Below are 27,401 nucleotides of genomic sequence, written 5' to 3' on the forward strand. Positions count from 1 at the left end.
CCCCTCACTCACCCACACAAACATACACGTCCACCTGAAGGCCCCGTCACTTCCACCCACCACTCACAGAGCAAACAGCCTCAGAGTTCACGCTGCAATAAAGTTCATCCGCCTGAGACAACACTGAGCATAAAGCCTGGAAAAGAAGGGCCAAGGCCTGGAAAACGACCCCAAACGGATCTCGCCTGTCCCAGATTTCAGAGGAGCCTAAAACAGGTGGGTTTTTTACCTCCCACCCATCACCCCTGCTCCATTCCACCTGTTGCCCCTGACAGAAAACACTCCTCTCAGCTGCCCTCCGGGACAACTTAACACACAGGCAAAAACTCCAGCACACACACACGCACACACACCCTGGCAAACCCTATGGTAGCCATCTCGAAACCTCAGAAAATATTCACTCCTACTCTGACTTTTCAGTTATGTGGTCGTGCAAGGAGCATTTAATTAAATATATCCTACACTGTCTCCAATGTCAGACACACACACACACACACACACACACACAGTTTCCTTCAAAGTTTTACAATTTCTCCCAAATGAAATTTGTGTCTAGTGTGAATGCATCCGATCGATCTGGAACTTTCCACCGGTTTCACACCTCTGAGGTCATCCTGTGGTTAATAAAATGACCCGAGCAGGATTAATTATTACTAAAAAGAGAGTGCCCTGCCTGCCAGTTACTCTGCATTGTCTCCAGAAAACATCCAAGATACATTAACAGCAAAACCAACTCACCCTGGGAATGATTAATTCCACTTCCTGCAACGTCGCTCCTTGTTGTCCACGTCAGCCATCGCTGGATTCATTGGAATATAACCAGGGTACAGCGGAATTAAATATTTCTCCCAACACTAATTTCCTGCTCTACACATCTGTGGACCTATATGACCTATGTATATGATTACATCATTATATTATCATCTTTCCAACTTTATGATTTATATATTTTTTAAGAGATAGAAACTTACACCAGTAAACATAAACTTTCTGAATTTTAAGCAAAAGCTAGTTAATTATCTGCAGAATCAATATATTAAAAATACTCTGTCTTCATATGAAAGAAAGGGTTAAATCAAAGTTACATCACAAAAGCAGAATTAAGGATTTCTTAATAGAATTTTGACAACAAAGGTTGTAATTTTTAGGTTTATTTCCTCAGAGTTTTCTTAGATCTTCAAAAATATAACTTTTTAAAGTTCTCATGACCCCAAAAGGCTCGTTAAAAGTAAAAGGATTATTATTCTGTGTGCTTTTAAGCCTTAAAAGTAACAAATCACCTCATTAAAAAAATACATTTGCTGTCAGAAAAGCAGTTTTCTCATATTTAGTCATGACGGAGCCTAAAAACACTCACACAGTCCAGTTTCTGTACTAACTATAAGTACAGACAGATAATACTCTAATATTTATTATGTTTCACTGCGATTTCCACTTTAAATAAGTTTAATCACAGATCTACATTTCCAAAATAAATCATGATTCCTCAAAAGTTTGTAGTTGAAATTTGGGCCACTCTACCCACAATATTAACGCAACGCACATATCAGGTCCAAATATCCACTGTGTCAGCTTCTTTCCTTCAGATGCTGTTAGAATCTATCAAAGCTCAAAGTTTGAAATGACGCCGCGCTGTTGTGCGCCATTAAACAGGTGTTTTAATTACCCAAAGAACAATATGCAGCCGAAATCGCGTCCAAAAATGTCGATCTGTGACACAAAAGTGGGTTAATAAAGGCGCTGTTTGGATTCTGTCATGTTTCCAGGGTCAAACTTTCCCCAGATGGCCGCAATAATGTTCGACCTGACGGAGGTGACGTTTTGGTTTTCCACACGCAAAAACACAAGCGGAAAGTTCCGGCAGCGGCTCAGGAAGCGCCCTCGCTCCGGCTCTGGAATTACGGAGGGAAAAAATGCAGGAATCCGGGCGAAACAATGTGAAATATCTGAGGAATGTTTTCCCTGACAGTTAGTGGGAATGATTCAGGGGGGAATGCGCAGCCAAGAAGCGGCTTTCCATCCTCAGAGTTGCGCAGGAACAAACACTCAACACGCAGAAAACATCCTTGTTTTGGTTCTTAAATCACATCACATCGGCGCTTACCTGGAGGGAACCTGGAGAGTCTGACAGGCGCGCAGCTGCAGCGAGATTTGACTTTCTAAAATTCTTATTATTATAATTATTTTAAAAAGAGCTGGAACTCTGTCCGCTTCTGCGTTTTTCTTTTGTTTTCTGCTGCTTCGTCTCCTTCCCGGAGTCGCCTGTTTGAAGCGAGAGGAGGGCAGGAATTTCAGGAATTAGCCGTGGTATGACATGAAGCCTGGAAAAAAGCTCGAGAAAAAGACCAAGGGAGAGAGAAAGGAGGGGAGGGGAGGAGAGGGGAGGGGAGGGTGGTGGGGAGGCAGGTCTGACCGGACAGCGCGTAACCACGACGGGGGTGTGGGGGGAGAGGAGGGGAGGGGAGGGGAGGGAAGGAAAGGGTGGGGGGAGATGGACGGAGAAACGAGCAAAAATTAAAATAAAGAAATGGGAGGTGGCGCGGTCAGCTTCAATCAGCCACATGAACGCAATGTGTGGAATATGGACGCGATTTGACCCCTTTCCCCCTTAACAAGGAATATATTCTTTATTTGTAGAATTTTGAAGAGCATTGATGTTGACGTGTATTTATTTGTGGATTTGGCTCCATAGATAGTTGACTAAGTTGGTAAGGCTGTGAAAAAATCACCCAAAAAACTACCACTTTTATCAGTTTCACCTCTGTCAAACTCTGTGATATCATGTAATTAAATTACTTTACTACCTAAAATCTGGTTTCATAGCTAGACAATATAATTGGATTTGTTTGTTTAAGGGGAATGTATACATTAAAGTGATAATTTTGCCATACTAGTCGTATTTACTAATTTGACAATATTGCCGGCTCCACTGTAGAGCTGAACTTTGGGAAACTGGGTAACACCGCGCTCTAGCGGACACTGTGGGTACTTCGGGAATTCAGACCTCGTGATGACGCGGTCAAGGATTTTTATTTTCTGCAGGACACGAATGAACAAATCAGTAAAATGAAATAAAATTAATTTTAAGACGAACTGTGACATTACAATTAATTCACGTTTCCCCTTTTTGTGGAAGTTATTAGTTGTGATTTACAACTTGACCCGCCCAAGAACGTCTTTCTTGGTTCTTTAGACGTGTTTTTCCTGCATTCTGCACTTTTAACAACTTATTATTTGAAAATGTGCACCGACCATTTAAGGTCTTTTCGAGATGGTCATCTATGGTTGCATCATCGTTTGTTTTTAATGTATTTAGCCTCATGCATGTTGCAACGCGTTGGAAAATTCTTGTGATCAACCAAAGGGGGCAGATACACTATAAGTATGTTTACAGCGCCCCCCATTGAGTACTAGAAGAGTGTAACAACCTGTTCGAGCGTCTTTTTACGATGCGCTCCAAGACGCTACATCAAGTAATGAAAGTATTTAAATATTTCTTTAGAAGTACTATTAGTTTACACAGTTAAAACTGCATCTGAACACATTCGGGACAAAAGAAGCGGTATGTGATGGGAGGGAAAATGAAGAGAGCTTAAACACTCAAGTTGCTTTCTTTAAAGACTTTTTTCCTTTATTCTCGATCATGTTTGAGACGACTGTAGTTGCTTTTGTGAGACACATTGATTATAACTGGCCCCAGAAGCAGATCTTCCCTCAGTGAGAGGCGTCTGCGACCATTTGTCACGAACTCTCATGACAGAAGCATCCAAACAGATTTTTCTACCGAGTGCTCCTTCCCTGCCGGGTGAGAGTTAATCTAGTAAAACAGTGGTGACTTTACCCAACAACCCACAGTGGTCTAAAAACAGTCTGAGCTAGACTCTGTTAAATAAAGCCTATGACAAACTACAGGATATTTATATTCTATGACCATATAAATTAGGTGAAAAGCCTCCTGCTGATGAGGAAGTTGTACTACTGTACTTATAATAGATTCTATTGAAAATACTTGGAATGTATAACAAAGTATTGTAAGGCTTTCACTGACCTTCTGGACAGGCTTAGAAAGCGAGATGATGCCATTCCTGACATTATTATGTCTTGAATACATTATGTTTGTGCTGTACAACTAATGTACAAAAGATCAGGATCTGGGGAATTCTAATAGAAGACAGTCAGACTTTTCTTTGAAGAGCAGTTTTGGTCCAAGCTAAGTGAGCCCTTCACCACCGCAATGGTGCAACAGTGTGATCTTTCCCCCCTTTTTACAAAGTGTGTGTCCGGTCTACTTCAAGAATCTTCTTTTCCAGACCCAAAGTACACGCGCGCACACACACGACCTTCTGCATGTCATGTCTCAGGGCCGCCTCTTCATCATCTGATTATTCCTGCAAACATCTTGCTTCTTCCAACTTTGACATCCTGACTCAGCATCATTTCTTGGAGAGGAATTTCATCTTATTCCCTGAAAATAAATGATGCCCATTCAGAGAGAGAAAATGTCATAAAATGAGTTACGATGGACCAGGAAGTCTTACCAAGACCCTTGAGGAACTTGTTGACGCCTCTTTGCTCGCTCCCCGGAAGAGAGTCCAGATACTCTTGTGCTCTCATCTCAAACAGACCTGAAAGTGCACACAGATTCCTCAGCACGTTTCATGTCAACTACAGCTAAAAGAACAGCAATGACTAATCCAACCTCAGTACCTCTGAGGCCCTGCCTGCGCAGATCCCTCTCCTGGATGAAGCTCGTGAACATCTGGGTCTCCATGAACACCTCCAAGAACCTCCGCAAGCTTTTGGAGGTGACGGCTTTGCGGAAGGCCTCGCGTTGAAAGGAAGAGGAGGGGGGAGAGGAGGTGGGGTTGGAGGAGGAGGGGCTGGGCGAGGTGGGGGAGGTGAGAGACTCGTCGTCCCGCTCTGCTCCGGCCAGGAAGAGGGAGTAATGACCAACTATCTCCACGAAGAAGCGCACAAAGGCCTCGGATATGACCGTGCTGGGGAAGCTGCAGTCTGGTTGGAGAGGAAAAAACACAATAAAGATGCAAAAAACCAGAAAATAATCTCTCATAAACACTCAGAACATACAGTATACCGGTAGATATATATACAGTATATATATAGATACAGATAGATACACACACACACACATATACACATATATGTGAGAGTGCTGACTCACCACTCGGGTTATCTCCCCTTTCACAGGCCAGTTCCTTCCTCCTGTCGAGCACATGCTCCAGAGCCGCCTGCAGCTTGTGAGGAAGGATGGAGTCCTCATCATCCAGCTGTGGCAGAACAGACGCAGATGTAAATATGCTCAACAAAATGGATCTCTGCAACATCTGGGAGAGCCATCACGCGTGGCAGAGCTTTGCTTATTCTACCTGTCGTAGTAGGCGGCTGTTGCCGAGGTCGACCACCAGGACCTACAGGAAGTGGCAAAGAGAGAATGACGTCATTTCCTGCGGCGAGCAAAGACTCCCCACAGTCCATGTGCTGGGGTTACCTCACCTCTTCTATGGGCAGCTCTTTGAGTCGAGGCAGGGAACTGGAGAGGAGGCCCACTATGAAGGGGGTGGGGGTGCAGACAATATCTAGCATGGATGGGGGGAGCACGGGGATGTAGGTGTGCTGCCAGGTGAAAGGGTAGAGCAGAGCCACAACGGCGTGGCAACACTGAGACAAGGTGCTGTGGAAAAAGAAAAGCAGACCACTAAAACCCATCTGTGACCAGTAAATCATGAATTCACACGAGCTACCAAACTAGCCACATTTATTTATTTATCCAGAAACTCTACTGCTTAACATCTGAGTTCTGATCAAAAACACTTCTAAAAACAAAAGCCAAGAAGTTCATGTTCTGAGGGCCATGTGTGTGTGTGTGTGTGTGTGTGTGTGTGTCTGTGGAAAGTGGTGCATTGATTTTAATGAAACCTGAAAGGGCGGCGAGCAAGCCAGTGGGAATCCGTTTAATTTTGATGAGGATCTGAATAAAAGGGGGTGAACCAGGAATTTTAATTTAAGGGGACCGCTTGGGCTTGGTGGAGATTTGGGCTTTTGAGGTGTTGTGTGTTTATAGGAGGGGTTTTCCTTATAACTGTTTAAATACAATTCTCGACCGCAAGATGGTGCTAAACGCCTCCTCTTGGTGATAAATAACCTCTCTTCCCACACGTTTCCTAAATTGGAAGATAATCAAACAGCTTCTTTCCTGTTACCGCAACAGATCTTCTGTTTTACCATGAGAGGATTGCTATAAGCATCACTTAGGGCGGAGTGATGTAACACTTAAAAACCATAAAGTGGCAGCGAACACATTCACCCCACGATGTTGCGTTAATCGGTCCCGGGTGTGCATCTGGTTATGGTTAATTTGTTTAAAAGATGATTGACGAGGCCAAATTTCCCCTTTCACAGTGGAGAATGTGAAACATGTATTTATGCAGCCTTTCAGAATAAGAGAAAAGACAAAAGCAAAAAATAATGATGTTTCATTGAATTACAGGAAACATGTTACAGATTTCTTTAGCTTTCCATTCACAATAACATGCTGCTTTATATATTCTGTCCTGTCTTTTGTTGATGTCTTGAATACATTAGGTGTTGTGGTGTCACTGTCCACACATGTCGTACATCGAAGCCATCTATCAGGATTACTGGACAGTTTTTCCACAGTTTTTCCACAGTTATTCCCCAGGTGACTGGTCCAAACACTCCCACTCTTTTCTTTCACACTCAGCCAGGATGTTCCTTCCCTCACACATGTCCCCCCCCCCCCCCCCACTGATTCAACCTTTTAACTATCTACTGCTGTCATCATTAAGAGGCTGGTTAAAAATAAGATATTGGCCATGTTTGTTGCCTGGAGAGCAGATGAACGATAGCTACGCCTGAAAAACGCTGCCACACACCTGAGTTTGTCAGCTGTGAAAATGACCCTGCGCTCCAGGAGCAGAGAGGCGAACACCCGGAGGAGGAGGCGCAGGCTCAGAGAGGAGAAGAGGCATTCAAAGTCGACATGTTCCAGCCGGGAATCTGAGGGCCTGCACAGCTCTATCACCTGCAGGGTTGGACCCGGAACAATGGATCACAAACACAGGCGCTACTCAGGCGGCCATTTCCATCAGCACCTCACCTCTGTTCCAGAGCCGGGTAGGAAGTTTTTGACAGTGATGGTCCTCCCAGGAGCAGGGAAGGGAGCTTCCATTATTCCTCTCATAAAAGGCTGCACCAGAGCAGGGGAGATGGCCCTTCTCTTCTCCACTTCATCCAAGATCTTCAAAACAGAACGCAGCTGTGTCATGTCGGGTGTCAGGGTCGCCCAGCGCAGCTCCAGCATCACATAGTTCAAATTTTTCCCCCCGAGCCAATGGGTAATTATTGTTATATTCAAGTTAAATGCATCAAAATTATAAGACATTTCTCAAAACAAAACCAAAAAAAGAATACAAACCTACTTATCTAATCTAATCCTCATGCAGAGCCAAATGACGTCAAATATCGGTGGAACAAAGAGCTGTTTCATTGACATTTATACATCTGGATGATATTCAACATTAAAATTAATAGCTTATAGTATATTTACTTTTGTATGCCAACATTTGTGTCCTCAAAAAACCCTCTTACAGCGGCAGCATCTGTAGGCTGCACGTATATTAAAGCGTGCACGCTGACTAGCCCATAACTTAAGTCTCAGTATGGGGAACCTTCACCACTGGCATACCCACATTGGCTGCAGCTTTGTAGTGGAGCCAGAACTGAAGGATTCTGTGGCGAGCGGACCAGATGCAAGCTGGGTGGGGCTCGGTGGGCACCGTGGGAGGTGCTGTTTTATACGTCTTAATGAGGGTGGAGCTCCAGGTGTGTGTAGTAAGTGTCAATGCGGTGATGAACATGTGAATTCTATCTACCTTTGAGAAGAGGTCGAAGCAACCCAGGCGGCTGACAATGCAGTAGACCTCGGGGAGCCTCCGGCCTTTGCCGCTGGGCTGCAAACAGCATGAAATATCAGAACCAGAACACTGATGTGTCACAAGACCGCTCATCTAACAACAATCATGGGATTAGAGCAGTGGAGCAGAGCAAAGCCCTTTAGACCGACGCTTTGAAATTACAGCCCGAGGAAAAACTGAACGTGTTCCGGGCTGCCAAAGTCGAGGAACGTCAAATAAAAGCTTGTGCGGGTCAGCAAATTTATAATAAGACGCATCCATATTGAAATGAATTTACCAGCAAGAGTCAGCAGCAGTTTTAAAAGTTCATACCAGTAATCGGCGACAGTAGCCAAACCGCCTGCTTCCATCCTCACCAGTGAGGACAAATGAGAAGGTCTCACTGAGGAAAAAAAGAGCATTTTAACAGATCCAAGGATTTCAAGGATTCAAGGATCACACAAGAACAGGAAATGACATTCTCGCGTTTGTCTTTGGTAAACAGGTCCTCGGTGCTTTTAAAAGCCCCTGAGGACAGGTTTAGTCTGCAAATATCGACCAAGAACCTCTTAAGCTCTATTTGACAGGTGGTCATTGACTGTGAAGGCCACTCAGGAAGTCCAGAACGAGGCTGTTTTGGAGGTATTTGATGTTGGGTAATTATTAGCCATCGCTGTCTGGACACTCTATGTCACTTCTCAAAAGAATGTAGATTTCGAAAGGCGAGCGCAGGAAACTCTGAGCAACAGAACTTCTAATAACAGACCAGGTGGAAGGTGCTCAAGAAAACAGTCATCGTTACGAGCTTTCAGTTTTTATTCCTGATCTGACACGTGGTTACCAGCCAGGAAAACAGCTGAGCTTTTACCGCACCACCGGGAATTTCCAGCGTCCCTGTTTTGTTTCACTTTTCGGAGCGGGGCAGAGCTGGACTGACCTGGGGAAGCTGTCGACAGGCGCCCAGTCTTTGGCATCAGGGAAACAGAACTGGGGGATGACCTTCAGCTGGTCCTCAGTCTCCCGCATGAACTTGAAGCTCCTCTCAAGCTGAAAGGAAAGAGGAAAACCCTTGAACAGTTTACATTAAGTGTACATTTTTGCATTATACACCTGAAAAGAAGTGCATTAAGTTAACATTTGGCATTGGCAATAACTAAAACTGCTCTCAGACTGTGATGTGCCTGGAAACTAGCATTGAATTTAAATACATAGTGAATTTAAATAAAGCAACATCTTTATTTATTTTTACATGTTTAGCATGTTTTACCTTGAGTGGAAACTGCTGCGTGACTTCTGGCAGGTACGGGACTCCAGCCTTGGTCTTGTGGAGTGCAACTACTATGAAATACTCAAAAAGTTTCCTCTCCTGCAGCTCCATCAGATCTCTCTCCAAGGTGCGGCACTTGTCCGTCTGCCTCAGCATGGACTGGACTGACACCAGCCGCAGGCTGTGAGCTGAGACAGGGAAGCACGTTTTTTTAACCCCTCTAACCCAAATGAATGCACGCATTTTATTGTTGCAGTTGAGGAACAACCTAACACAGATGTGCCAGTTCTTTGTTCCTGTTCTCACCCTTTAGTTTTTCTTCCGTGTCACTTTCCGACTCGCTGTTCTCATCTGTCACTGGATTTCAGGAGTGATTAAGTTCAAAATTTAGTCTAATTGCGCCAAAAATGGAAATTACATGGAGTTTGCATTCAAGTTTAAAGCCACACCTCTACCAGAGCTGTACTCAGTGGACTGAGACACCTTCTTCATGCGTTTCTTCCCCCTCCGAGCCTCAAAGATGGCATTAATTTTCAACACCACCTGCAGGGGCCACGGAGACAGAAATGTTGACGTCAAAACCAAAATCCTCATTCATGATATTTTTATACAGACGAATAAAAATACATACATACAAACATACATATACGGCCTTTAATCCAACCCAGAGGTTTGTAATGCTACATGGGGGAGGCCTTTTTCCAGGCACACTTCTGACAGGAAATATCCATCAGAAAAGTTTCCCTCCTTTACTCATCTCCAGATGGCAGCGTGAGCGGAACAGCTCCAACCCTCCTTGTGCAGTTCGCATCACTGTAAATCTCTAACAGAGTGGGGCCCCTCAGTGTGCTCGTACCTTGGGGATTTTCCTGCGCCTCCGATTGTATGGATCTCCAGAAAGACAGGGGGTGTCGTCGGGGCTGCTGGGCGTGGAGGGGGGGCTGATACGGGAAGACGTAGAGATACCGGCGTCTCTGTTGATCTTGCGCAGCTCCAAGAGTTTGAAGCTCCGCCTTTCTGATGTCTGTCTGAAGAAGCCAGGCTTAGAGGGGAGCTGAAGGATTAAAAAACAGACTTTTTTCCCCGCTATGTGCTGCTATTAAAATGTAGTTTCCATAAAGATGCGTCAGAAACAAGTTACCTTGGTTGGCGTGTCAGGTACGGGAGATGAGGATGAAGGTGAAACACATTTGGTTTGCAAACAGCTTCTCTCCATCTCTATATCTTCGTAAGGATTTTCCTTAGGAGGAGGGTCTTCAAAAGAAAGTTCAATCTAGATTTACTGCGGCCAAAGTTGTGTCGCATAACATGCCGAGCAAGTGTTATTTATTCACTCTTTCATGATCGGGAAGGTTCTTCTTCAAACCTAACAAATTTGATTAGACAGCAGAATTGAAGAACTTGTTCTTTTCTCACGCTGGTCATGAGATTACTTCTCCAAATGTGCAGAAAGATATCAGCAATGTCGTTCCTCTCAGCTCATAATTAACAGTAAATGACTGGGGGTGACTGCATCGTTAAAGGTAAATATAACTCCTGGAACAAGTCCTCCCCTGCAGATAAGAAGTTTCATCTCCTAAAACCTGCCCCTCATCTGCCTGAATCTCCTCTTTGATGCATGAATCCATCCTCCAGATGTGGCCTGCAGGAATTAAATGTTCAACCCCTCTCCCCCCCATCTGAGGAAAACAAGGGTCCACATTACTCCCTGATGAGCACATCAGACCAACCGCTATACGGTGTGTTTACATTTACTCATCATCTGTGTGTGTGAGCCTGTCATGTTATGGTGACAGTTGAAAAAACCCACCTGAGCTTGTTTTTAAGGAGGAAAAGTTGAGTGTCTGCTCTACAATCTGAGCATTTCTGAAGACAAGCACAGTTCTACGCAAGAAAGAAAACCTATGAAACTATTCAAAACGGGACATGGAATTTTGAATATAGTGCAATTTATTGTCTGTTGCACGCAAGCAGAACCAACTCTTGACGAGTCTCTGGAATAAAGCCAGGGTGCTGAGGTGGCTGCCAGGGTGCTGTGTGGTTCGCGTACCCCCTACTGCAGCCAATCACAGTAGCCAACTTGGGCTACGACCTCACACAAGGGCGCTATTGTTCACCGTGAGATTGCACAGCATCTAGATGGGGTTGTCATAACACTGCAGATAATAAGGCAGGAAGGTAAGTGGGGCTTCTGTGTATCATCTTTAATAAAGGCAGCATGGAACCGTATTAAAACTGGAGCAGGGAAAAAAAAACAGAGATTGGGTTTAGCTTGGCCTCCTAATCACCTCTGTGCCTGAACTTCATGAAAACAGCAAGCTGTATATGAAAATCAGGGAGACCTTGTATACAAAATTGATCATTTGCAGCTGTTGTCAACACACACACACACACACACACGTTAGTGCAAATGAGGTAACAACGTCAAGGTTACCTATTATGTCCTCGTAGACATTCTCTTCCGATAAAGTGCGTGTTATCCCCAGCCTTGACTGAGCGTACCAGTCCACCCTGCAGCTGTCTGAAGATGACTGGAGCAGATCCTCGAACTCATAGGACTTCCTGAGCATTACAGAGATATCGGAGAATCGCACGTCAAGCACAAACAAAGAAAAGCGAGAAATCGTCTTTCGCTGGTGTCTTGGAGTGAATGTTTGGTCATCTTGATTCTTTCAAAGACTTCTGCTCCAAAAAGATGTTATTTTCTAGTCTTCATATTTGATTTACTGCATCTGTGTTTCATCACTGTCACACACTGGAGCCCTGCAGCAGGAAGCACACACACGCTTGCATTTCTATTCCTACGCACGCAGTGACTATTGTTGCCCCAAGTTCATTAGTTACAATGAAAAGTGACCTTTCTAAAAACCCTTGAAATGTGTATCTCCAAACCTGGGCCTAGGTTCTGGAGAAAACATTGCACCTTGTAGACATCCTCATCATCAGACGAACGTTTTTATGGACTGAAATCACAGCGTTACACTAATGTGATTCACACCAGCTCTTGCAGCCTCTCCTCCACTTTCAGGAAAGTTTTGAAAAGTCAGAATGAAATCAACCGATGTCTACATTCCACACATCCGACTAGTGATCTCACTCTGTGGCTATTTAGAGAGAAGATGATATCACTGGGGGGGGGTGATTTACAGCAGATGTGGGGATGTTGTTTACCTCAGAGCTCAAAATGTAGAAGAGGAAACCTTACATGATATGCACAGGAGACATCAGAGGGCAAAACTAATTTAAAATTGCTCATATTTTGTTGGTTTTCATGGTGTGAAATTCAATTTAAATTTGCTTTGAACACACAAAACACGTCCTTGTCATACCTGTTATTGATATTCCGGGATTTTTCAGCCCAGGGTCTCTTACAAACTCCAGGTGGTGGGCAGGTAGGTAAAGGTGGAGGAGGAAGTGATGGTAAAGGGGGCAAGTTCCTTCTTCCTTTTCCTGAGCTGGGACCTAAAGCAGGGGGCGTGTGGTGCTGAAATGTCCTCTGGGGTTTAGGTGGAGGGTTTGTGGATGGAGCACCCGGCTCACTGTATACATTCTCTGGATCTCCCCCCTTGCGTCTCTGTGACCTGCCAGGCCGTGCCACATCAAAAGTTCCAAAAATGGGCTCATGGAGCTTCTTTTCTGTTTCTTCCACCTCCTCTTTTGAGGGAGGGGAGAAGTAATTCCCTGGAAATGCAAGGGAAGGTCTGTCAGGAACATCCTTTGTTGCCTTCTCCAGTTTCTTAATATGAGTTAACACAGTTTTCTTCTCTTGTGGTTGTTCTGTTGGTTTGGTAATTCGAAAGCTCTTTTCGAGAACCAATTCTTTGTCCTTATTCGTTGGGCATGCTGGAGATTTTGGCTTCGAATCACTTCGTTTCCCAACATTCTCCTTTCCTGAGTCCTGTTTCTCCCTGCTGACGAACCTCTTGCTATCTGTCCTTTGGACCTCTGACGCTTTGGTCTCCTTTTTCTTCACCGCCTCGACTTCCTTCTGTGTTGTGGTCTGCAGTAACGTCCCAGTTGAATTCAGCGGAGTAACCTCTTTTTTACCTTCCCATTGTGAGATCTTGTCCCGGATGCTTGCAGACTTCGCCCCACCTGGCCCTTTAGTGTGGTTCAGCCTGTTGCACAGGCCATTCTCCATGTTAGGCAGTCGTGGATCTGTGTTGGCTGAGGACGTGTGATGAGCCAACATGGTGACCGGAGGGCCTGGGCTCTCACTCGAGGTCAGTAGAGGAGAAAGGGACACCGGGTCCTTCCTGTCTCTGGCCCTTGGTGGCCCACACACCTCTTGGCGCTGGGGCACCGTAGAAGATGGAGACTCCCTCACCTTCAAGCCGCAGCACTGGAGCCTAGAGACACGTACAGAAAACATGTTGACATATTTTCTTAAGCTTTAAGAATCTGGCATACATTATTTTAACAAGAAGGCTTGCATATGAGATGAACGGTTCTAACATAAGCTGCTTAAACTGCTAATGTACAGCCAAACTAAAGTGCAGAAATAGTAAAATAAATAATCAACCATTGTTACACAGTAGGAGAGACTCTGTCCTCCTGTAGCTCTTAAAATTAGCCAGAAAACATGAGCCTTTGACAAATACATCCCAGTAGGACTTAATTTTATTAGGTATTCAAGAATTCTTGTAAAAAGAGCCTGTGCGTCTGTTTGGTGCCTCTGTTTTTGACTGTGAGTTGCTCTGTGAAGATTACTAGGCCATGACTGCTTGAACTTTGGGTTTGGGGGTCAAAGTTTACAAGCTGCACACACACAGCTATTTCTGGAGAGGAAATTGAAGTATGGACAGAAGAGGGGAGAGGCCAAAGTGCGGACGTGCATCTTTTCTTTCTTACTTCTGACCTTCAAAACTCAGTTTTGGCTCAAAGACCATTTGTCTTTGTCTTAGCATTTCTAACAAACGGAGGAAATGCAGCTTTACTGAATAAGTGCTGATGGCATTGTTGCAAGAAAAAAACCAACAGTCATCCATTTTGGAGGAAATCACTGAGGAAAACTACAGATTCTTTTATTTAGAGAGAAAAATCTTTTAAACATTGCATTAGAAATGAGGAAACAAAATAATCTTTAGAATAATCTCTGCACTTCCCTTCAGTGTTAAGAGATGAATCCGGGTGAAACAGATAAGCCAAATAAAGAACCAAGGAATAAGGGAGGGGTGTCATTGAAATCAATAATATACTTTGTCCGTCTAGAAAGACAGGCTTATTTTTTATTAAGAGTGATCAACCAGGGCACAACATCTTAACAGCTAGTCTTTGAAATGGACTAAATAATGATCTACAGTCACCTCTAAACCTTTGATCAAGCCCAGTATGATCGTCCAAAACAGGCGCCATGTCAATCTGACTGGGTCTTTTAATTCTCTGTTGTAATCCAAATAGCACTAATGAAGGGACAACACCCAGTGGTTATTGAGGTATTACACAGCGGGGGGCAAAGAACAGTATCCAGATGGTCAACTTAGCCCCACTCAAGCCTTCCTTTTGTTGTGCTGTGTATGCAGCAGTTGCAGAACTGACCTCAGAGGCCTCTACTCCGCTTCAAATTCAGGAAATTCATGTATTTGATACTGCTAAGCTAGGTCTGACAGAAATATTGCCTGTTGGTCATATACAAGAGCTAATATCAGATCAGAGCAGGTCTTAAAATGCAAAGAAAATTTAAAATGACTCTGATGCACCATAATATTGTTCTTTTAATTGTGTAGGTCAGAGCCATGGAAAAGATTAAGAGTTTTTACAGCTGAGCAGTACTTTATGTAACAAGGAATGTCCTTGAGGTTTGACTCGGTCCTTCATGCTGGATTGGCTGAAAATAAAAATTCCAGGATGAATTATAATCCTCAAGGCTGATTCAAGCATGCGAGGAGGAAAGTTTGGCTGCAGCCTTTTTTACCCACTTGTGCTGCAGGAGTTCTGCTTGACGACCAACACGAGGCATTTTATTTTCACGGTACAGATGAACCCAGGGGTCAACAATGCTCCCATGTCAAGAAATTCTACAAACATGCTATTTCACTATAAACAAATACAGCCATTATGAAAAATTCATACATCTATTCTCTTTCTACTCTGCCTTGAATAAGCATAACTTTCTAGATTTCTGGCACGCAGACCTTTTGTGTTTTTGCTTCAACACACAGGCGAAGGAACAGCATGAAACATAAGTGGTCTAAATTTCAACCATTCAGTGGTAAGGGGAATCATTTATTTGCTATGTTAACCACAGTGGCTGCTGTGGCTTGGTATTGACCATGTTTGATTTTGAAAATATCCATTCATCCAATTTCTGTTAACCGCGGATTATTCCTAACCAGGGTCACCGGGTCCTTAGGCCGAGAGGCAAGCATGCATGCCATTCACTGACACGTTCACACCTACAGGCAACTGAGGGTCTCCATTTCAGGCTAATGTGCATGATTTTGGACTGTGTGGGGAAACCAGAATACCCAGAGAAAACCCAGGGAGAACACAAAGGTCTGAGTCACCTACCCGTTAACTGATTGGTAGATACAGTTGTCAGTGTTCGTGCAGAGCAGCAGGGCCCTCCCACCGGTCATGGTGCTAGCAGCAGGCATCCTGCATAAAGAGGAACAGTCAGTAGGATAATATGTAGAATCTGTCAAAGAAATATGCCCCTAAAAATGAGTTTCAGTGGGTCAAAAGAAGAGTGGTTTTCAGGATTTTTCCACCTTACTCCAGTATGTGAATGAAAACTACCAACTCACCCAAACCTCACATTTCTGTGGTGATAGAAGTGCACAGAAAAAGACCTCACAGGTTGCATGGCCCCCCACCGAAAGTCAAATAGGGACTGAATAATAGAATATCCTGAAAAATCTGCAGTATAAGCCAGCACATATGCAACAGGATGGAAAACTACATAAGATACTGGACTGAAATAAAGCTTTTTAGGCAGTTATTAGTGGCAGTTACAGTAGTAGCCACACAAGGGCTCTCATTCAACCCCAAATCTACATTCTTTCCACTTCACAGGTTTTTGGTGTCAGCATATATTTGCATTTGTCCTGATTATGCATAAATACTACAGTGCCAAGGAGAGTGTGAAGCAACATACTAGACTTTGTTTAAAATGATTACAAACCCAGATACCGTTGTACCGCGATAAGACCACCCATAGGTAAAATCAAATAAGAGTCACTTACAGCCTTTACAGGCCTGGCACAGAGTTGAAGGGCTTATTCTGTGTTCTACAGATGTGGTTAACATTCGAGAAGAAGGAAAATGAGGGTTACCCTGCTGCTGGCTCCTATTCACATTTTATTCCTTTGGTATATTCACAGACACATTATTACAAGGTTTTGTTAATACTCAGAAGAGTATTAAAACACACCTTCACAGACCTACACTAAGTGCCAGCCTGCACATAATTCATGGGAATGCAATAGTTCAACCAGACCTGGAGGGATACTTTATGGTTTCTGCAGCCATCAGCTCTTTCTCAATGAAGATGCATTAATTAACCCAGACTTCTTATTCCCTTGTTTCCTGACTCTTCAGGGAATGTTAACCTAATTCTACAGAATTCCACAAATGGTTTTCCCAACTGATTGTGAGGCATGTCAGAACAAAGCCACAATTTCAGTAGATTACATGGGGAAATAAATGCAGCAAACTAGCCGAAGCCTCCCCTGAACTAACGACATAATTGGCCCAGTGGGTCCATGTCAAGGAGTGATTCCTGGCTTGTGATTCATTTTCCTTTAAGTCTTTCATAATAAAATAAACGCTTATTGTGTAAAAGTCACTATAGAAGTAGACTAAAGGGCCCATATGTCATGTTTTCAGTTCGAAGCTCAAAGTTTGCCTTCAGCAAGTCATCAGCACAAGCTCTTACCCCCTGAGGAAGAGGAGGAGGTCCGCACCAGCCATCCATCCACTGGTCTGTAGACCCAAATTATTTTCAGCTGTGAGCTTAACAGAGGTCACATGTTTGAGGGGAAACATCCATTTCTTTTTCCTCTCCCCCCCTCTTGATTTTTTTTCTCCTTCCCAAACCCCAACACAGAAATGAACAGAGGGAAGAGGGGTGAGTGCACGAAATAGAGGTTTTTTTTCACTTGGGCTGATGTAGACTATTACAGGTGGAGAGAGGAAGAGGTGCGAATTGAAGAGAGACAAGGTTGTCAAAACTAAAAAGGAACATGGATATTGCAAAAAGAAAAAAAGATAGATCGAAGTATACTGTTCCAATGTGGAAAAATTGTCTCTTAAAGTCCAAACAGAGAGCGCTGTTGGGTTTTTTTCCACATCATTCAGATTCATTGGCTTGAATATATCCCAACTAGACAAGCATCTCATAACAACCGTATATTTTGACAACGCTGAACATTTGGTGACTCAGGAGACACTGTTCTGGAGCGGCTTGGGGTTTTTGTCCTCCGGAGTTACAGGCAACTATTGTTAATCCTGACAGCTAGAGCAAGATGGCCACAGGACAATGTGGAGGCTGAGGGAAGCCATCTGCTGAGGCCAATAAAAATATCACGAGGAAACCCTGACCCCAGTGGCCTCCACCTGCCCTGCCCCATTTTCTGCTATGTGAGGTGTGAGAGGCCATGAACGCTGTGGCAGAGGAAGTGGTATTGTTCAACTGGACGGCTGGCTGCAGGGTGGATATTGAGATTCTCACAGATAGTACTAGGCCTTGGTTTTTAAGGCGATTTTTTCAGCTTAGATAAATTTTGAATAACCACCCGGCGAATGCTCTGTTCATTCTGTTGAACAGTACACAGACTTAAATGCCTTAGGGCATTAACTGACTGAAGAGATAGCAGAAGTCAGGTCAGACGCGGGGCATCGCAGTCAAGAATCAGTTGCATAACACGCCCTGCAGGAGATTTCCATCAGCGATGGACAGCAAGTGTCCATGTGGGACAAATTCTGTAAACATGAGTCCCATATCTACTACAGAGAGGAATGCTGTTTATTTAGGCTTAACATCGAAGTGATGCCTTGCCCTTGTAAATAAAATCATCTAATAGCACAATCTAGGTCATAGTGATCATGTGGACAGATGGACCAACAACAGGTTTATTAAACCCTCGACTAAAGGACAATATCCAACGACAACAACAACGTTTACACTAGAATGGCTGCCTGCAGGGTTGGTTAAGATGTATGTATAACATAAAAAAGCAGGAAAGGCCAAAGCAGGACTAAAAGAAACGACCGTAATAACTGGTGCAGCCTCTGACCAGAGGGCTGGCCAACAGTTCAGCTGGTTGGACTGTCTAACAGGACCCCAACATTCTTCAAGTTGGTGGAGAACAGAACACCTGTATCTGGATTTGAAGTCTAGTGAACGATCCTGTAATCATATTGGCTTGACTAAAGGACACAAGACATAGCGCTGGCAGTTGGGACCCACAGCACTTGTGTCCAAACAGCTGGTCTTCAAAAAGTATTGCTAATGAGTTTTTTAACTGTAGAAATAGCATCGACCTGCATTTACTTTTATTTGTGCTGTATTCGGAGCTGCTTCTGCTGTCCAAGGCTTATATCCGTGGCACCCAGGAGATATTTACTTCTTATAGCTGCAGTGTTACAAGAGTTTCAGCCATCTGATTCGTCCTGGAACTGTTAGCTCGCTTTTCCTTCCCTCCTCCAGAAGCCCGTTTCTCCCCAACAGCTGCTTCTCATAAAGATTTCATCCTCCCATCTATCCCCCTGTCCCTTCATTCCTCTGTCCAGCCCTGCAGAATCAGCTAACACCATGACATCATCATGCAAACAGATCGTTTTGTTTTTTTGTTTTCCTTCATTCTGTCATTTCAAACTACCCAAAAAGGGCAAAGCTGCTCACACTCCAAACTGCATTTCAGTGTTATCAGGAGTCACATGACAAAAGAAGGTAAATAAACTTCTTTTTTATGGGCGAGTATGAACGTCAAGAAGTAACATGAGAGCTTAAATTTTGAGTTTGGTGCTGTTTTTTCCTTTGCGCCAACACTGACTTGGAGACCCCGTCCAGAGCGCACAAGCCAAACGCTGGCCTGCAATCAATTTCATGCACCACTGCAGCTTTAGCCAGCACTCGCTAACACATTTTTTTTCCTTGCTGTTTTCACTCTCTAATTTTCCCCTCTCCCTCTTTTCTTTCCCTTTATTCCAGCAGCTGTAGCTCAAGTGCTTGATCAGTCCTTCCAATGTCTTGAGTCCACGAGTCTTGGGCAACATTGTCTTGTAATGCAGCATCTCTGCTGTATGAAATGAGATGGTGACCCTTCTGATGATAAAGTGACATTTTCTTCTCTTTAAAGGTCCTGGTTTTGTTTTTTTCATTCATGCCATGGCTTACCTTCTGAAGCTCTGGAGTGAAGATTATACAACTGCCAATTACTTACATGCACACGGGGTCAACAGATAGGACGTGCAGCTGTTTAAACTGAGTCATATGGGGATTTCACAGTGACTGACACGCTACCTTGACCTGGTAGGCCTTGACAGGTTTTGAAGGGTTCCTGGAGAAGTGAAAGAGGAAGGGCTGATGTTGGAGCAAGGATGTATGGCGAGGGGGAGGGGAAAAGAGGGTCAGGCAAATAAACAATGGAATTTTATCTGGGGTCTGCAGTCTCTCTCTCTCTCTCTCTCTCTCTCTCTCTCTCTCTCTCTCTCTCTCTCTCGCTCTCTCTCTCTCTCTCTCTCTCTCTCTCTCTCTCTCTCTCTCCTACTCGTCCTGTTAGGGGCCCCTGCTGCTTTCCCAAGCTGATTTCATGGCTTTGACTTGGATAGTATCCAAAACTGCCCAACCCTATGACAGGATCTGCCTGTATGTATGTGTTGTATTATCCTACACAAATGGTTCACCATAAAGTGTGTTTCAAGCTGATCATGGTGTAAAAAAACAACCTTATCCACTCTGTAACTCAAAGGTAACCCCTTCCATGGCTGTGCAGATTTTAAAAAGGTTTGAGTTTGGATGGTATCCACAAAGGATTCTCTTACCCTGTTGAAAGAGGAGGAATGTAAGGAAATTTCCATTCTCACCACAAAATGTCAACATATAAATATTGGAACATTTACTACAACTCATGACAATGTTAAAAACTCAAATTCAAGTGAGCTGGTCTGGATTTACCGTATCATCTGGGGATCAGAAACCTGACACGATGTTAAAGTTCTCCACCTTAACCTGACTTGAGAATCTGCACAGACTATATTTCAACCTGCACCTGCACACCCGAATGCCAATATATATATTAAAGCACTGCACTCAGCATCAGTGTGAGAGCGGGATTAACCAGTAAACTTAGTCAAAGCCTGAACACAAACATGTGGATATGCAGCTCTCATGCTGCAGCTTACAAGGTCGGTTCAATAAGCAAACATTGCTCTGATTAAACCAAGATTTGTCTCAAAGACAATGTATCCTCTCCTTGTTGGTAGAAGTTTATCTGAAAACTGTTTATAGACTTCAGCCCTGCTGAGCTGTGTCCCCTCTTGTCCTCCCCCTGCTGCCGCCATTGTTAGGAGAGGATGAATGTGAGACACTTTGGAAACTGGGTTAACTGTAGAACCAGACAGGAACTGGCAGAGGACACCGCAAACAATTTCTCCCAGCATGTTGTTACTGCTTATCAACCGGTTCTAAATATGCCACAACTCCATTGTTAGTTTTAAAATGGTGCACATTTCTTGTTATTTGGATTGCCATTTATAAAAACACTTCTGAGAGCTTCGGTGTCTACAGTGAATCCCCCTGAGAACTAGAAGACAGAGTCAGAATATGACCTCATCATACAGATAAACACAAGAGCCTCCACAAATGCACTTACAAATGGAACTGAGGGACAAACTGCAAACAAGCTGCGACATCAACTAGGAGGCTTTTCTTGTTTGTGTTTTTGTGCACTACAGTCGAGTACGTGTAATTGGGAAGTGGGATTAAAAACTTCCTCTTTTATGTAGAAAAACAAGGCCATGTGACTTGTGCAAAACTGAATGTATCCTTTACAGTCAGAAAATGACTTCAGCATTAAAATATTAGGGAGAAAAGGGCAGAAAAGGGCAGAAAAAGTAAAGACAAAGTCAGTAGAATCTTTCTTTAAGGGTCCCTCTCAGTGGTGCACCTGTCAGGCTTTCCAAATGATCATCTGTACCATCTTAACAACAGGCTTTTAAAAGGAAAACTCTTTCCTGTTGGAGAGTCCTGTATTCCTCTTTCTGGGCTGAAGTTGCATTGCAACATGATAAATCTCTCTGGAAATAGAAACTTGGCTCTTTGGTAACTGTTTCAAAATAAGGCAATTTCCCTTTTTCCAACATATACAAATCAGGGAGGGAAGAAAAACCTCGCTAACAAAGAAAAGGGCAGAATCTTGAGTGAGAATAGGGGGGGGGAGTGGAGGTGGAGGATGAATTAGAGCGACGAGATCTCACTCTCTCCCCATCTGGCAGCAGGTGTCATCTTACGTCTCCTTACAGAGTCGGAGCATCTGTCTTTCACCTCCTTTCCATTCCAGCCCCTCCTCCCCAGCAGATAAGCTGATTTTTTATGATATAAATATGGAGAAAGGATGTAGACCCTGATCTGGACGTCGTCTTAACTCTTCCAGGAGACTCTGCTTTTGGACACTTTCACACCTGATGGAAATGGTTGGTCAGTGTCATCAGAGCTGATCCAGCAACATCTACATCCCATTTAATCATCTAATACAAGCTGTTTATCTAGATTGAGAATAAAAAAGAAACCTGACCTAAAACTAAATTCCATTTTTCCATATTTGGCCATCAGAACCAGTGTCGTTTTTCACATGGTTCTCGTTTAAACTTGTAAAGACATGAAGTTAGGTTTAAATATACAGTAGTGCCATGCTTTTAACTCCAGTGCATTATTGTTTATATGTACATTATTTGAATATGTGCTGCAATATTTGCAATCAACAGAGTGGAAACCGCTATAATCAATGAAATGTCAATTATAGCTGTCGGGACTGATTAAAGCTGTAGAGCAGAGCTCCTGAGTCATCAATACTGGTCCCAATTACTCTCCTGGCCCGGCAGACCAGCATCCATGCCAACTCTTCCCTGGGACCAGTTTTATTAACTTTTTATTGTATCCATAACTGGACTATATTTGCAGTTCCAAGTTACTCAAACTCCCGCCAACGTGAGAAAACAAAGACTTTAATACACCTGCTTGTTAAAGCATTTGAAACCACAGAATTCCCCTGAAACCTTCAAACACCAATAATCCGGCAATTTTTTTTCAATCAGCTTTAACATCATTGCATGAGTTACTGTCAGGAGATGATGATGATCCGACCATCCACCACATTAGTTCCCACTGAATCATCTCAACAACTGTTGGAGAGATTGCTAAACGAATTTTTCACAAGTTTCCACATTGACTTGAGGCCCTTGAACTGCCTTTGATGGTTTTCCGACCCTCCACTAAAGTCATGTGTCATACCGCCACATTTGGAGGAAACATATTTATGGTTTCCAGATGACCAATTGAAATTATTTTAACGATGTCCTGAGATTGAATATTAGAACTTTGTTGGGGAGTAATTACAAGTTTATATGCTATTAAATGGCAGCAATATCCAGCAAATACCATACTGTATCAGTAAATGTGGTTAGTATGCATCAACACTTCCTGTTACCGTGCAAAAATGAATCCGCCTCAGTGCTGCAATTCTGTGCTGGTGATGTCATTTGGAACCAGTGTTTGCCATGACTGGGTCCAATATCAAGCCACTTTTCGCCCATGTTTTACCCCATTTTAACTGAAAAAAGACCTATATCCAAAGTAAATTATTGGTAAAAGGAGATAATTGAGACACCCCTGAAGAAAGATTCCATCATAACACGATTGAGCTGAATGGTTCAGACTTGAGAAGTCTCACAAATATGCCACCGTTCATAGCGGGAAAAGGAAGATGCCCTGATAACAGAGAATGTGCTGCAGTAAGTGGAAATAAAAACTCTTCAAACAACAAGATGACTTTCAGTTCTAGTTTCTCCAACATAATGAATTAAGTCAGCGCTGACATCCAATGCCAAAATCCTCTACTTTTTTTCTTTCCTTGTCCCCAATTTCACATTTTCGAGATTCCCAACAGAGTTCCTTCATCTCATCCCTGCTCTCCCGCCTCTCCGCATGCCGACACATTTTCTAATTCAACCCTGTCCATCCCAGAGGGAGCCCGAACAAGGCGATAGCTTGGGAAAGTGCTCTTCCGGAGTGTAGACTCCAAAGTCAGAGTGTGAGTCGACATCTGTGACCTCCACACACTGTGACCATCAACTCAGACCAAGACTGAGTTTAACTCTGAGTTTCATTTTTGCAGTGTTACATCTGAAATTGAGGAATTACAATAGAATAAACGAAACTGTGGATTGTGAGTTAAGATAGCATTGTTAGCAAATACAGAAATAGGAAGTTCTTGAAACAGTCATTACACTGGAGACAGACAGGTAACTACTACTTTCCATGATTAAAAACTTAATAAGACTGTGCCTCTATGTGATTTGGTCCGATCAAAGCTGCGTCTGCAGTATGTCTGGACTATCTGCTCATTAAGTCGTTACACTTGGATAAACCTCCAGACAATGTTTTGATTCTCATTATAGAGTAGATCCCTAAATTAACAGGTAAACACATTTCTTCTCAGTCTCAGTTCTGTTTCCAAAAGAGACATAGAACAGAAAAAAAGGATCTTGAAACACCATAAAGGTCATCACTCTTAAATATTATACTGCAACTACAAGCGCTGATTACACATAACGAAGCCTTCTCATTCTGCTCGGAATGCGAAGCCCAAATCAATAAGCTGCTGACCCACGCTATAGTCCCATTGGATGCATTCCTTTCCAGACTACAGCCTTTACTGTCTCCAACGTTCTGTTTTTTAAGCTGAGCACACTGCTCCAATGGGAAGTACATGTTCATGTACAGTTGTTTTGCCCACACATACTTGAACGCCCCCAAAACATTGAACTCATATATCCAGTTGTTTGTTTCCTTGTCTCGGCGGGTATTGTGGTCTATGTGTTTGAGTCTGCTTCTGTCTGCTTTCGTGCAGGATTTTTAAACACATGCCACCACCGCCGCCGCTTATACATCAATGTACATTGCAAATATTATTGTGCTTTTGAGTCTTCAACAACACGCCATCAACCACAGCTCAAGGAAATTAATCTGTCATCGCATCACATCTCCACAATGAAGAGGACTCACACTTTTACAGGAAGTAGAGTCAACTTCCCTTGTTCTGTTAAATACTGGTAATATGCTTCAAGCTGTGTACAATATAAAGTGAATATACCGAAGAGCACCACAGCATGCAACCAAAATGTATGGTATGTGTGTATCTAATGAGGGAAAACTACAGGCAGCTGTCAACTGCATACATTCCTTCAGTAACCATTGTGATGGTGTGTATTATCCATGCATGGATGTATTTAAGTGTGCTGGCTTGAGTCTGGCAAACTGGGGGAGCCTGAATGGCGTGCATTATCCGTGCACTCATGTGTGTCTGTGACCAGGGCTTGCTTTCGATCAAACCAATGACCATCGAGCAACACCGCAGACAATAACCTCCCATATCTCTGAAACAAGAGGAATCCATTCACCATCACCGCAGGACACATTCCTACTGGGCACATCGCTGTGGCAACGACAACAGGCAAGCCGCCAAAGGCTTCTATGAATGTCAGAGTGCAGAGTGTCTGTCAAAAGCCAGTTCCTGAAAGAGGAGGGGAGCATGGACGCGTCTGACTCACTGCAGCTCCTAATAATCGGTTTGGTGACCTTGACCTGTCTGCCTGGAGTGGTTACATTCACACGCCTAATTAACAGCACTGGGAGCGATTCCAGGTTGATTTTATTGCTCAATAATATTCGTGTGGAGGCAGCAGTGACTAAATCAACCATCAAGCTTTTACCTCCTCGGCTCTATCAACTCCTAACCTGAACATCTAAAATGTTCGTCCAATAGCCTCAGCTTGAAGTCATGGGATATTTTGCTGGATGTTTTTACACTGATGAGTCATATCCATCAGCACCGATTCTCCAAGAATAAAAGAAACGTGCTGATTCAGTTATGAGGCACAACCACGCTAAACATCTGGCGTTTATGTAGTGTTTGAGTGCTGAGCAGTGTACCACCCACCCCATTTAAAGCATGCAATTATTAAAAAAAGATCCCCAAACCCTTTAATTAGTAAAGCTAAAGCCTGTTTTTAATGAAAGGGTACATTTATGTCAGCAGGTATTTAGCCACAGTGTTAAAAGAAACACTGCATATGAGTGAGAAAGCTATTGAGAAAGATGCAGAAATTACAGGAAATGGCCAATGAGTGTGTTTCAAAAGTATGAATGAATCATGGAGATGGGGATGGGGACGAGCAGCCACTGACTCCATGAGTATTTCTGAGTCATGGACAAGTTCAAAATAATCAACACCACACTGACCTGATTCGATAAACTGCTCCTAAGACAAAAAAAAACAAAAAACAACATTTGCTACAGACAAACATTGCAGCTCCACGTCCATGTCTCTTTATCTAAAGCTCCATAAACACTCTCATTATGGCACCACAGAGTCAAATGCTCTCAATTCACTATACCTTCAACTTTAACCACTTGAGCAAATACCTCAGACAGAAGCAGGAGAGGGGTGGTCTGGCGATTTATGGACATTACACACTGTATGGACCTCCAGAGGCTAATTAAATATGCTAATGGTGAACTGAAATGTTGCCCCAAAACAAAGAACTCTTCAGCTGTTGCTATAGTCAAAACATATTAAATGAACTGCTGGAGTGCTCCATGTTCCAAGAATATTGTTCTTGGGTTAAATAATTGGCCAGTCAGTTGAACTCAAAGCAGGGGGGGAAGCAATTGAGAGGTTTTTGTTGGTTGATTGATCACCAACTTTTAACACCAGAGCTCATATGGTGACACAAATGGACGTGAGTCAAGTTGGGAAGGTCATATGTTCCAGAAGGAAGAAACCAATAGCATTAATGATAATGTGAAAAGATTTAAACACGGCACGTTTTGTTCTTTAAATATTGCCAGTTGATGGCACGAAGGCACCAACAGAGAACTAAACCTTTTCATTTAGGAAATGTAAACAAGATGTTTGGCAGGCCCAGTATTGCCTAAAAAAACCTTTTGAATCACATCAAACTAATAGGCCTTTCCCTCAAAAGGCCTCACTGCTCATGTATTCATGCTCATTGTTTGGCTGCTCAATGCACAGCCTGCTCTAAGCCTCCCACAATCAACAGTACATGCCCAAAGATGCCTGGCTACTAACAAAAGGTTACTCTTTGTATCTGAAGACCTGACTGTTTGAACACCTTCGCCCTTTTGCTGCTGCAACAACACAGACACCGGATCCCTGCATGAAGATAGGAAGAATGCTCATCTCAACTTATCCTCTCCACTATACTCTCGCTCCCTCTCCCGAGCCCCCCTCAACAAGTCATTATGGAATGTGAGCAGAAGTTTGGGTGTTATCCAAATGTTCACCAAAACCATCTGTCCACACTTTGCCTTCATTTAATAAGCAGATGAGAGCTGACAGAGAGTCAGCATGTGTGTGTGTCTGTGTGAGTGTGCCTCTCTGCTCACGTGGACTCGAGGTACAGATGAGTTCATTGTAGACAATAATAAAGGATTTGTTAGACCTTTTTAATGGCTGGCTGTATACAGGTGTTACTAATACTTCAGGTGCATTTGAACTAGATTAGGAAATACATTACAGTTCAAAAAGACGCAGATAAATAAGCATGCTTGCATTTATCATTGATGGCAAATAGTTTTTCTTACCTCTCTGAGCTGGGTAAGCCCTGATGAAGTGCTCTTGAAGTAGTTTCCCATTTTGTGTAACCTGACCTTGCAGAAGACACCATCCACTTGCAAGGTTCCTTCCCTTCAGAGAAGTTTTACCCTTCTCACACGGCCAGTACACCTCTACCCCTGCCCCCGGCTCCCTCGGGTTTGCATAGCCCCTGTCTGTGCCTCCTGCACATAGAAAGGCACCGAGTGGAGCTCTGAGCGCCCTCCTCTACTCTAGCCTGTGGGCTAAAATACTAACTTCCCTCTCTACTCTCAGTCACCAAACACACACACACACACACTCTGAATCCTGTCTCTCAATGAGGCCGGTTTTCTGTCTCTCTCTCTCTCTCTACTGTTTCTC

The 27,401-nt window shown here is 43.4% G+C and overlaps 1 protein-coding gene across 2 annotated transcripts; it reads right to left on the reverse strand.

The window, feature by feature from the left end:
• Positions 1–3,605: 3,605 nt before the first annotated feature.
• On the reverse strand, positions 3,606–27,368 carry si:dkey-82f1.1 (DENN domain-containing protein 2A). 2 transcript variants are annotated; one of them, XM_057052178.1, is made up of 21 exons: positions 27,029–27,368; positions 25,664–25,682; positions 15,712–15,798; positions 12,531–13,550; positions 11,636–11,763; positions 10,343–10,455; positions 10,058–10,255; positions 9,651–9,744; positions 9,508–9,558; positions 9,202–9,389; positions 8,872–8,981; positions 8,268–8,337; positions 7,914–7,991; positions 7,139–7,279; positions 6,915–7,063; positions 5,515–5,692; positions 5,388–5,429; positions 5,183–5,288; positions 4,708–5,013; positions 4,539–4,625; positions 3,606–4,465 (listed from the first exon to the last, which is right to left on the reverse strand). In XM_057052178.1, the coding sequence occupies exons 3-21, from the start codon at positions 15,795–15,797 to the stop codon at positions 4,434–4,436; spliced, it is 3,177 nt and encodes a 1,058-aa protein (XP_056908158.1). In that variant the 5' UTR covers position 15,798; positions 25,664–25,682; positions 27,029–27,368; the 3' UTR covers positions 3,606–4,433. The 2 variants fall into 2 exon arrangements, with proteins under 2 accessions (XP_056908158.1, XP_056908157.1); XM_057052177.1 differs by lacking the exon at positions 25,664–25,682.
• Between the last annotated feature and the right edge of the window lie 33 nt (positions 27,369–27,401).

The sequence above is a fragment of the Takifugu flavidus genome, chromosome 13, assembly GCF_003711565.1.
Source record: "Takifugu flavidus isolate HTHZ2018 chromosome 13, ASM371156v2, whole genome shotgun sequence".
Lineage (NCBI taxonomy): Eukaryota > Metazoa > Chordata > Actinopteri > Tetraodontiformes > Tetraodontidae > Takifugu > Takifugu flavidus.

What these genes read in the sequence shown, in the direction of transcription:
- si:dkey-82f1.1 (XM_057052177.1), bottom strand. Translation starts at nt 27,111, where the DNA reads ATGGTGTCTTCTGCAAGGTCAGGTTACACAAAATGGGAAACTACTTCA. An exon ending in AAGGGGAGATAACCCGAGTG is followed by an intron (nt 5,014 to 5,182) that starts GTGAGTCAGCAC and finishes CTCTCCAACCAG; the next exon opens with ACTGCAGCTTCCCCAGCACG. An exon ending in GCGCAGGCAGGGCCTCAGAG is followed by an intron (nt 4,626 to 4,707) that starts GTACTGAGGTTG and finishes GTGCACTTTCAG; the next exon opens with GTCTGTTTGAGATGAGAGCA.